An 11,799-nucleotide genomic window follows, 5' to 3' on the forward strand; every position below is an offset into this window, starting at 1 on the left:
TTTGCATAGCCAATAAAACATTCTTGCATTTTTGAATTGTTCAGTGCAGTTATCTAACCATATCATATCTTATTTCATGTCAATTTCTCTTTCCTTAAGATTATCATGAAATACCTCAAAGCAATGTTGAACAAACTCTGACGAGTGTAATCGATTATCACTAACATAGAAATGATACTTCCTCAAAAAAAAATTGTTATTTCTATACTGTCATGGTCATGTATATATATAATGTGCACAAATATGGCCACTTGCACTGATTTGTAGTATTGTGATTGAGTTTCCTCTTGTGGTTTTAGAGTATAATTTTCTGCAAAATCCACAACTGATACTATAGTTCCAATTGGAAATGTGTTCTTGCATATGGGAAACTATCCATCAAGCAATCAGGCATGTTGGGAATGTTTCACATATTTTGGAACAATATGACTTTTAAACTCACTGATAAATATATTCACACTATTTTGTTCTGTAATCAATTCTAAACGTTTCCCCATCTTTCCATCCTTTACAGGGTATTCTATATTTTTAAATCTCCTAACATCAACCATTTTTTCTCCAAACTCGGATGAAACATGTTCATGCAAACATTCACCTAACAAAGAATAGTTCCCACATAAATTGCAAAGGCCATAAATGCATGAACTGGAAAGAAATAATTGTTCATTAGGTGGTCTACAAAATAAAATTGCAATAAAATCTTTTATAGTTTCAGGTGGAACATAAACACCACAATCCCGCACAGACCATTACCATGCAACATACACCGTATATATCGAAAAACATCATAATAGTAACAAAACTGAACATGAGTTTTACAACAACAAGATATTCTTTGCTTATTGATTTTAACATACCAGGGTTTGCATTTTTCAAATGATATTTGACTAATTCGTAAATTCATTAACACAAATTCATCACTAAATTTTTTAAAGAATTCAGTTTGAGTCATGTCAAGAAGATGTTTTGGATGAGGATCATGAATTTTTGATCCCACCCTTAACTTTAAAACATCTCTAGCATTTGATGAAACTCTAGTGTTATCATGCCAAAATTTTACAATTGATTGTTTAGTTTCATCATTTAATTTCATGTCCTACCTTTGAAGTCTACCACTAAAACTCCAACAATGGTTTAGTGGATCAATTTCAATTGTGTCTCTTCTTTTGGCCACTCTTGACAAGGTTCTACAATGTAAGTTCAAATAGCCACTTGTATCACTTAACATTCTTTTACTAACAATTGTTTTGTCAACTATAGCAGTTGTTATAACTCTACGTGTTGCATTCTTATCTTTAGATGGACTTGTTTTTTTGATAGAATCGAAGGCACTGGAAAGAGTAGATACAACTTGCTTATATGATTCATCTTTTCTTTTGGTTTTGCATAAATACCTTTTTTTTTTATGACTTTATGCATTTTTAACGATTTTATTAATTGTAGCATTAATTGACATTTGAATCCTGACTTTTTATTATAGAAAAATTGTTTATATAATATGTTCGCATGTGTTCTGATTTGTCTCCAAGAAACTAACCCATTAAGATTATCTAGCACATTGCTATCAATAGTAAACAAATTACATTCATTTTCTTTCAGAGAGGGTGGTGTAATATTTTCAATTTTTATTTCTTTTCGTATTGGTGTATGAAATTTATATTCAGCTTCATTTAAATCAACAATTTTATTGGCATCATAGTCTTGAGGATTTTAAAACATACCAGGATTCGCATCCACATGAACATTTGCATCAACAGTCATACCCGTGTTTGGTTCTACATTTCTTGCATCCATCATGATCTCTTCAATGGTCTCATCTACAATGGGCACTGAACTAGATGCTTCAGAAGTGTTATTCAATTGTCGTTGTTGTGATCTTCAATCTCTTTGGTGGTGTTCCTTCTTCTCTCTTTGTGCTTGAATTTCATTCGTTGTCATTGTCTTCCTTTGTTTCTTTTGGTGCTGCTTAGAACCCATGTTTACAAACTACTCTTCAAAAGATAATCTGTTTACTGAGTTTTTCATAAATTTGTGTAAAAAATATTTAAAAGTACTGCCAAATGATGTAAAAAATGTTTGTCAGTACGGATTTCAATGATAGTGTAGTAAATTGATGCAATCTGTCTTTTTTTTTTTTACAGTAACGGTTATTTAGGAATAGGCCCCCGTTTTTATTATTAAATCCAACAGTCAAAAAAAGGAACGGGCCCCCGTTTTTAAAACAGGGCCCTGTTCTGTGGAAGTTGATTCCACAACCCACCACTAGGCTCTAGATAGGCCTGGGATGGCCACACCTGAGACATGAATCTACAAATTCAAATCTCCATGAATGAAAACACAAATATGAACTTCTGAAATAGTTTACGTGCCTGTAATTAGAGAATTTTTATACGAAATTAAAACCCATTTCAGATTATACTGTCCAGTTCTTCAGAAATTTGTGTAAAAAATATTAAAAACTACTGCCAAATGATGTAAAAAATGTTTGTCAATACGGATTTCAATTATAGTGTGGTAAATTGATGTAATCTATCTTTTTTTACAATAACGGTTATTTAGGAATGGGCCCCCATTTAGAAATAGGGGCCGGTAATTTAAATAACGGGGGCCCGTTATTAAATGCAACGGTCAAAAAAAGGAATGGGCCTCTATTTTATAAATGGGCCCCCTTTTTAAAATGGGGCCCCATTCTGTGGAATTTGACTCTACAACCCGCCACTTGGCTCGGGATTAGGCTTGGGATGGCCACACCTGAGACATGGACCTGCAAATTCAAATCTCCATGAATCAAAGCACAAATATGAACTTCTGAAATAGTTTACGTGCCTGTAATTAGAGAATTTTTATACGAAATTAAAACCCATTTCAAATTATATTGTCTAGTTTCTAAATATGTAAATTTATTTAAATATTGATTATTTTAACTATTTTTCATTTAATCTATACTAAATCGGGTCTAGAAACTTGAAATATTAACTAATTTTGTTAATTTAATAACATTTTTATTTTAATGAATTTTGAAAAAAATTTATATGTCATCAATCTATTTAAAAAAAAAAAATTAAGTTTACATCAAATTATGTGGGTTGTACACGTCAAATTTTTAAAAAGATAATTAGTCATTAAAAATTAATTAAAAAATATATATTAGAAAAAAAAATACAGAAAAAATATGCTCATCAATATTCAGTATGTTACAAACCATTTCCCAAAACGGTTTGAGAAAATAATTATAATTGTGTCAAAAAGTGTGGGTCGTACACATGCATGGTATGGTCCTGAAACATGCATTTTTAAAACATAGTTTTTAAAACTCCATTCAAAAAGTTACTTTTTATTATGTGGGTATTAAAATAAATTACATATTTAGAAAGTACACTCAGAGGACTATCTTTTATATTACTGACTTTTTCCAAGATTCAATCTCTAAGTGTTTCAAAATTTAAGCTCAAATGATACAAATCTGAAAATTAGGGAAAACACTTCCACTTTTCGGCCAAAAAGTGGACTCATCTTCTTGCACTGACCCGTTGTTCACTTTGTGACTGTCACAAATACCTCGACCTTTAACATACTAATGTTTCAGGATGGATTGAAGCATTTATTGTTTGCAATGTGTATGTTTTCTACAAAAGGAATCACATTAACACTTTGGCTTTATATGTCATGGTGCAATGTATTCATTTTTAATATTAAATAAAGCTCTATAAAGATAAGGTGCACTTATGAAAGAAAGGTTTCATAATTACTAATTGTTCTCCATTTAATTTTTGCCTCTTACTAACACTTCTCCAGTTAGTCCTCTTAGTCTTGTTTGATCTTTGATATCACTTTTGTTCACATTTTTTTAATCCTGGCATTCCTTGTAACTTGTTATGGCTGGGGCAACTTTTAATAAAAAAATTCTTGATTTTTCTTTGAAACAACGCTCTAATCGCATTGTTTGGGCCAAATGTAGACACTTATTAATGTGTCTTCTTGTCATCTGTTTGGTCTTTATCATTCATTGACATTGTGTCTCTCTCGTTAATTAAATAACATTGATTATTTAATTAATTATTAATTATTAATTATGTTTTCCAATTCGATCATTTTTTTGTCAATTTGTCCTCGATCACTCTTTTCATCTGCATGATTAAATAATTTTATCAATTATTTAATCATTTTGTCATCTTAGCATTAAACTATCAAAGCAAATAATTATTTAATTATTTCACCCCCTATCCAAATGTTCCTTCTTTATAAATAAATATTTTAATTTATTTATTTCTCTTTTATCTTTCAGACAATTAAATAAATTTATTTTATGTATAAATTTATTTTATGTAATTTCCTAATTAACTAACATGTGAAGGAATTAATAAATAATATTTATTAATTCACTCCACTTATCTAATTTTCATGCTAATTTGTCTCCACTTCTAACTCTTCTACCTTCAACTTTCCTCTCCACTTTCCACTCCCACTTGCTAATTTATCTTCCCACTTAACTCTTCTCTCTTTCCATTTTAACTTCTCTCTTTCCATTTTAACTCCTCTCTTTCTCCAATCAACTTATTCATCACTACTCTTTTCATCCACTTTCAAATGGCATATTTTGTTGAAAATAAATATTTTCAATATTTATTCTCATTTAACTCTATCTCATTTCTATTTTTTCCTCCACTTTGAAATGTAATTTCATATTTTTTCTCAGTTAACAACTCCTCTCATTTAATCTTGTCTGTACCAAATCAATCTTAGCCATCCAATCAATCCCAATTTATCTATAAATTGGACTCTAATTTCTCATTCTTGCATCCATATTGATTCTTCGATTATCCTCGCCATCATGTTGACGAAATGCCTTTGCTTTATCACATTTGTGCACTCATCTACTTGAAAGCAACATCAATTAGAGGAGAGAGAATAAACAATGAAGCGCCATCAAAAGAGTGCTATGAATTTGGTTTTGTTCATTTAATTATGCATTTCATTTTGATAGCTTTATTGGTAGGATTAGATTAATTTTACATGATATTTATGATATTTAGCTTTCATGATTAACTTTTGATATCATGTTTGTTTCATCCCCTTTCTTAATCGATAAAATTCATTAAATATTTACTTCTTTATTTCCTCTTTTAATTTTTTATTTTAATCCACCCATTAGTCGAGCCCGAGGTATTGAATCCTTCCTCAAATGAACCTTCATTTTCACTATTAATAGGGAAAGACTCAGAGTTAGATTAAACACACATTTCTCCAAACTCCATATTAAGAATGTTACCTATTTCAACAATAATAGAGGTTTCACTTTTTAAATCTTATGTAGTAATCTCTTCAAAAGACATCCTTTGCTTAGACTTGTCTTTAATTAGATATCATTTATGTTTTATCTTTTACCTGCATATGTCACTTCTTATTTGTCTTTTCTCAATTTTGTTATCAATTTGAGAATCTTTACTAGTAACCATGTCCGGTCCTAGCACATTATTAAATTTTCTGGAGCTGGTAATAACTAAAGGTGTTATAGTAGGGTTAAACTCTTACATTTAGAATGTATTAAAGAGTTCTTAAAATAGGTAGAGTCACCCTTGCATTTAATATTTTTGTTATTATCATGAATTTTCAATCATATTATTCCTCTAATTGCTCGTGTACAAGGGTAGTACATTGGCAGTGATATCTTGTCCATACTTATCATTGGGCATGTCAACCACATCAGCACAAGGATTAGAATAATTTTTACTAGATTCTTCTTCATTTTCGGTTTGGTCACCGACATAATTATTACACAAATTAATTTTTAGTTTTTGACATAATATTTTTTAATGGATTACGCTGCTATAAAACATTAATCACGTTTTCAATAAACTTTATATGTTTATGACTCACTACGACCTATATCTCCATTTATTATATAAAGCTCTTCATTATCAACTCAAGAAGATTCAATATAACAAAGAGAGAGACCGAATGCAATACAATGGCAAATTCATTTTGGGTTTTGTATATTATTCTTTGATCTTTGACAAATTTAGTTAAAAAATGTTAATATTCAGACATCCTTATTATCACTGATAAGGAACAATCATGGTTTCCAAACTTTGCTTCCCGCAAAGGCTGATCACTAAAAGAACAGGGCAGAATTATAAGATAAATTTAGCGAACAAACATTAGAGGTGGTAACCTCTGTATCATAGACTAACCTAACATTAAATTAGCAGGCTTCTAACAGGATATGCATCTGCATAAAAATAATAGGCTACACTGCTATTCCTGTAGATGTGAAGAAAGCAGAAAAATACAGAAATTTCAACAGCACTAAAGAGATTGTTCTTTTGAACTTCTTAATCACGTTATCAAAGATCAATTGATCAAATAATGAGAGATGTATAAGGGTCAATTGATTAAATGATCAGAGATAAAGAATGCATTGCAGAGATGTATCAAGGATCGAATGATTAAATGATCAGAGATGAAGAATGCATTTTTTACACAGCAAAATATTCCAACAAGATTGAGGAAACCTCAATTATCTTTTCACAAGTCAGAATTATTATTTATATACAAGAATCCCCCCATAGTATTTTCAAAATCATAAATGAATATGGGTTCTTATTCTTTTCCGGCTCAAACTTTTTGTATCTCTTTGCTTACAGCAGGAGTCATGGTGGTCGAGAGATTTCTGATAGTTCTTTGCATAAACATCTGCCCAAACTATGTTATATCTGGTACGACAATCGACCCATTCATCATGCTTTTGCTGAAGTCGTTTTAGAATTACTGGTAAACAAAGATCTGGCGTTTCACGTAACAGATCTATTATATTAAGCCCAAAATCACCATACAAGAGCTCAATACACCTTAAATTCATAGCTGCAATGGCCAAACGTTGACATATTACTCGTCACAATTACCAACAACTAAACTAAATATCCAACTTGTGACTCTAATTATTAACAACTCTTAAAGGAAACTACCTGTAAGGTGGTCTTCAATTCTGAAATCAGCATTTGTCTGACTTGCGTTGTCATGTATCTTTTCCAGTAAGTCATGTATACGCTTAATGGCAGCTTCTGAATTCTTTATCACCATGTCCAACTCAAATCTGGCAATTCACAATTTGACAATGGTAAATACAAAATAATAAACATATATGCTATCTTTAGAAATAGAAAGCATCTAACACCAAATGATAAGCTCTAACCCACTGTATGTAGTGTGCTTGGATTGTTTCTTAGTACTCTAGACAACTCATGATTTTCCACAGAATATCACATTACCAATCCTAAAAAGTACTCCTATATGTAACTATAAGATGAACTTCAGTATATGTAGTACCTGTCATCCTCACAAATGAATATGGCCTCCTCATAGGGGTTGATTTGCTTTTGTTTTCGGTAATCCTCTGTACCAGATGCTACTGATACACAGATATCATTCAATACCTCTGCTGCAAGACCAGTTGAACAGCTGGCAATGGGTTTCACGAACTGCAACATAATGAAATTAATGTTGATTCTTCAGCCTAATTATAAACAAAAATAACCACCAAACATCTCTAAATTATGAAATGAACTAAAAAAGAAACCATATCTAGGCAGGCCAGTAGATAGCTTGAGAAGAAATGCTCAAAGGAATTGCATTTACAATAAGGATTTCCAATACACAATAGTGGCTTATATTGCAACGAAGAGTTTCCATAAAAAAAATATAAATTTTCCTTACATTCTGTGGTAGCAAACGGTAACTAGGAGTACATTGCTCCAAATGAGAAAGGTCCATCTCTGACATGGATTGGTATGTGATTTTCCCATTGTTTGAATCTGGGAAAGCATTGCCATCCAAGATAGCTGTTGATTTTTTATGTTGATCTTTGTGTCCATCTATATCTTCTTCACTGTCTTTTCCTTTCTTTCTCTCATTTTCTATAACCACCACTTTTGATTTACGATGTGGATCTTTGTGTCTATCTTTGTCCTCTTCCCTGTCGTTTTCTTCCTTTCTCTCATTTTCTCTATTTTCTTCACAGCTTGTTTCTTTCGTTCTCTCATTTTCCTTCTCCAGCACTACATCGAAATTCCTCTCTTTTTCCTTTTCCTTCTCCATGGTATCATGCTTTGTACATTCTTCCTCTCCTAAGTCAGATTCTTTTGTTCTCTCATTTTCCTTCTCCAGCATTACATCGAAATTCCTCTCTTTTTCCTTTTCCTTCTCCATGTTGTCATGCTTTGTACATTCTTCCTCTCCTAAGTCAGAACCTCTATTAGTTTGACACAGTAAAGAGAAGATAGGTAACGGCCAAAAATATTTTCAAATTTAAACCCTAAGGAAATAGAAAATAAGCAAGTTTATTCTTTCTTTTCTTGAGCAGCATAAATTTCTTCTGTAGGGGTTTAAATGACGACTGCATTTAGAAGCAGCACACAGCAATTGTTTAAGTAATCAGAACAAAACAGAAACCTCACTTGAACTGAAGGCATTATGCATATTCAAACAATCAGATACTTTAACAAGATAGTTATCAAATATTTTTTTTTTAAAGTAAATGAATTTAAGGCTGAAATTAAGGCCATTTCGTTGAACTCAAACATCTGAAATTCTTACCAGCTTTCCCAGTTGTACTTTGAGAAATAATCTCATTGAATTCATCCACAACTTCTGGACATTTCCCAAGAATGGAAACTGCCTACGAAATTTTGAAACGGTTTGGCATTAATCAACAACTAATTCATTAATAACCAAAAGCAGTTGATACAAGCTATATTAACAAAAGAAAGAGAAACTATGTCTGTGTAACATACCAGACACTGCAAATGCTCTGAATTGATTACTTTTGTGTTGTGCATATTGATGCATTTCATTATTTCTCGATATGCAACGTTTCCAATATTTGCCTTTACTTTCTCAAAAAAGTCCAAATGCTCTTGATTATTGCCTGCAAAAATAACATCTATCAAATTCCTTCTATGAGAATGCTGATCCATAACATATAATTCACTCTCCATATTATGTGCAGGCATTTTTTCACCCCTATCTTCTTCCTTCCTCTGCCAACCTTCTTTGAGCTCCTTCTCTTTCTCTCCCTTCTTTGGGTGATCATTCACTACAGCATCAGATGTTCCTTCCACATCTTTCTTCAAAGCAAGTTGAGACCTTTGAGGGTAATTATTATTTAAAGTTAAATTTTTTTTTCCTTGCTGCAAGACCAGATAAATAAATAATAAGCAAAATTTAAAAAATAGAAAAAGTTAAATCTCACAGGGATGGAAAAGCAGCCAAAGATATCACAAATTGTAACACCAACTCACTCACCTTGCCTATGTCTTCTCTTTGTGAATCTTTAACACAAGTCAATATAAGAGCTGAACTTGTGGAGGAAGGAAGAAAATACGCGAATTCATCTACAAGATCTTGATGATCACAAAATAGCGATTTCACCTGCCAAAACCGGATTAAATTTAATTCTCTGCAAAGGAACTGTAGCTTAAGAATATTGAAAAGCGGAGTCATAAACGTGCTCCTTTCTGTGTAAGATACACCTCTTGATATAGGATATCTTTAATTTATACCTTTGTTTGTATATCATTGATCTTCTCGTTTCCCTTCATATACCCAGTAAGTATCTCAAAGAATCCCTTGCGTATATATTCTTCATTTTCGAAGCGTGTCTATTATGACAAATCAACATTTATCGAGCAATTCATCATTTCTAGAACAAATCTAAACATTTCAAAACAAGAAATGCATATAACATGTAGCTTTCAAATGTAAATATTTTTTAATACAATTAAAGACAACGAAATTTCTATATGCGGACAATTTGTTCTTTATCATTATTTCCAATCGCGCCCTATAATCTATCACCAAAAGGAATAAACAAGAGAGAAAAGAAATCATATTCGGAATTACCTTAACCTTTTTAATATATATCAGGGCTTCCTCACGCTGAACTTGGTGTTTCTTGCGTATAAATTCTTTGAGAGGAAATAAGATTTCAAAGCCTCTTGGAAGGAACTTATTAAAACTTAAAAGAAGTTTATGGCCCTTAAACAACTTTTTCAATCTGGTAATAACCCCAATCGTATCACATCTGCAAATTAACCAAAAATGACGATTCATAAAGAGCGTAAAATTCATTATCAATTAGATCCTTGGATGCACAAAATCATGTATTCATTATACTAAATAAAGATTTGAAATGATCACATACGTCTTTGACCTAAAATCATTGAGGATTTGAATAAACTCTGCATATTCTCCTCTGTCATTCTTGAAATGCTCTTTTACTGAAATCAGATACGATTGTGCTTCTATTTCTAACGGTAAACGCAGCTCTTCTTCACAACCTTCAGCGAACCTAATACTGACATTAACGCAGCACAAATCACAACAAACAGTCAGAAATCTCATTCAGGTTAACCATGGAGTCCCCATGCTTAGAAAAATAATTATTTTCCGCTCCAGCTTAGTATGAATATTAACTTACCGTTTTGATCTCCGACTGCCTGATTTTTCCTTTTTCGCTGCCCTCTTCATTATCCTTAGACGATAAAGAAAATTCTATAATTTTCTTCCTTGAATTCAGAAATCACAATCCAAACCCGCAAAAGCAGTATTCACGCTGCAAAGAAATTGAGCAGGTAATTTGGCAACGAACTCTGGAAAAATCTGTGACGATCGCATCCTTCGGCAAAATCCCATTCAAATCACAATTTAATACAGAGCGATTTCTTTCTTTTATATCTTATATTTTTCTCCCGCAGGAATAAGAAACGCGCAATCGAGTAAGTTTTGATTGGGTTTTAAACGTCGTCCTTTGGGTTTGTGCCTTCTCTTCCCTTCCCTTCATATTCGTTTGTCCACATAAGCTTAATAATTAATCTACTTTGCATTTTTCAAGAGTTTACGCGGGAAATGCTAAATTGAGCCGTTGTAATTTTAGAGGACAAAAAGCCTTAAAATTAGGGTGAAATGGATAAGTGACAGGTGGCCCTTCTTACGAGTTCGTTGGGAAGGCAAATGAGACATTCTTGGTCCTGCTATTCTTAGTTGACGAAAATCTTTCTTTCATTTATTTATTTTATGCTTTTTTAAAAAAAATTGGATGTTGCTTACGAAATAATCACTCGAATAAAAAAATTAAATTTGCAATTTAGAACTTTAGTAAGGTTTGGGTGTGAAAGAGATTGGTTTGGTTTGAGGTCTTTTTAAATTTATTTTCTCATTATATCATAATAGATTATTTTGTATTTATTGTGGAAGTTTTAAAGGTTTTTATTTTTTGAATGTTTGGTTTGTTTTAGCATTATATTTGATCTTCTTTTTTTTTTCGGTTGCAATTAATGTTTCTTATGAAGAAATATTAGTGCTTGTATGAAAAATATTCTAGAAATTTTGGATACTAAAATTTCTCTAGAGATTCTTTTGGTTTTGAATTTAATAATGAATGTGACTAGTTAGAGCAATTTAATCTAATATGTTAGTTTGTACAATAAGATCTATTTGAAAGCATGCAAGAAGCTAGTTGGTGTTTTTGTCAAGTGCATTCATATTGGGGGGTTTAATATCCCAAAAATAAGGGTGCAATATATTGCATATTAGTGAAAATAGGGGGGCTTTTAATTCGGGTTGTGTATTGGGAAGGGGTGACAAAAAAAGAGTTTAGGGCAATATTTTTTGAAAATAGGGGGATTCTTTAGTATGCCATGAATGCACGTGCTATAACTTAGTTCACTAAGTGAAGCCCCCATGATAAAGAGAGTGCATTTATTCATGATAATCTGTATGAGGAGTTTTATATGACATGACCAC

At 31.8% G+C, this 11,799-nt stretch overlaps 1 protein-coding gene across 2 annotated transcripts; it reads right to left on the reverse strand.

Annotated features, from left to right (window-relative positions):
- Positions 1 to 6,454: 6,454 nt before the first annotated feature.
- LOC131040432 (paired amphipathic helix protein Sin3-like 2) lies at positions 6,455 to 10,803 on the reverse strand. Of its 2 annotated transcripts, XM_057973339.2 has the most exons (12): positions 10,475 to 10,803; positions 10,199 to 10,351; positions 9,898 to 10,078; positions 9,558 to 9,656; positions 9,301 to 9,426; positions 9,044 to 9,185; positions 8,790 to 8,923; positions 8,593 to 8,674; positions 7,714 to 8,234; positions 7,327 to 7,478; positions 6,966 to 7,093; positions 6,455 to 6,861 (listed from the first exon to the last, which is right to left on the reverse strand). In XM_057973339.2, exons 1-12 carry the CDS (start codon positions 10,522 to 10,524, stop codon positions 6,581 to 6,583), a joined length of 2,049 nt encoding a protein of 682 aa, XP_057829322.1. In that variant the 5' UTR covers positions 10,525 to 10,803; the 3' UTR covers positions 6,455 to 6,580. The 2 variants fall into 2 exon arrangements, with proteins under 2 accessions (XP_057829322.1, XP_057829320.1); XM_057973337.2 differs by having other exon boundaries at positions 8,790 to 9,185.
- Positions 10,804 to 11,799: the final 996 nt, after the last annotated feature.

The sequence above is a fragment of the Cryptomeria japonica genome, chromosome 10 (assembly GCF_030272615.1).
Source record: "Cryptomeria japonica chromosome 10, Sugi_1.0, whole genome shotgun sequence".
NCBI classification, from domain to species: domain Eukaryota; kingdom Viridiplantae; phylum Streptophyta; class Pinopsida; order Cupressales; family Cupressaceae; genus Cryptomeria; species Cryptomeria japonica.

Coding starts and splice junctions, on each gene's coding strand:
- LOC131040432 (XM_057973337.2), bottom strand. CDS start 10,524: ATGAAGAGGGCAGCGAAAAAGGAAAAATCAGGCAGTCGGAGATCAAAA. Junction 10,352..10,474: donor GGCAGTCGGAGATCAAAACG/GTAAGTTAATAT, acceptor CGTTAATGTCAG/TATTAGGTTCGCTGAAGGTT. Junction 9,427..9,557: donor TCAATGATATACAAACAAAG/GTATAAATTAAA, acceptor CGGTTTTGGCAG/GTGAAATCGCTATTTTGTGA.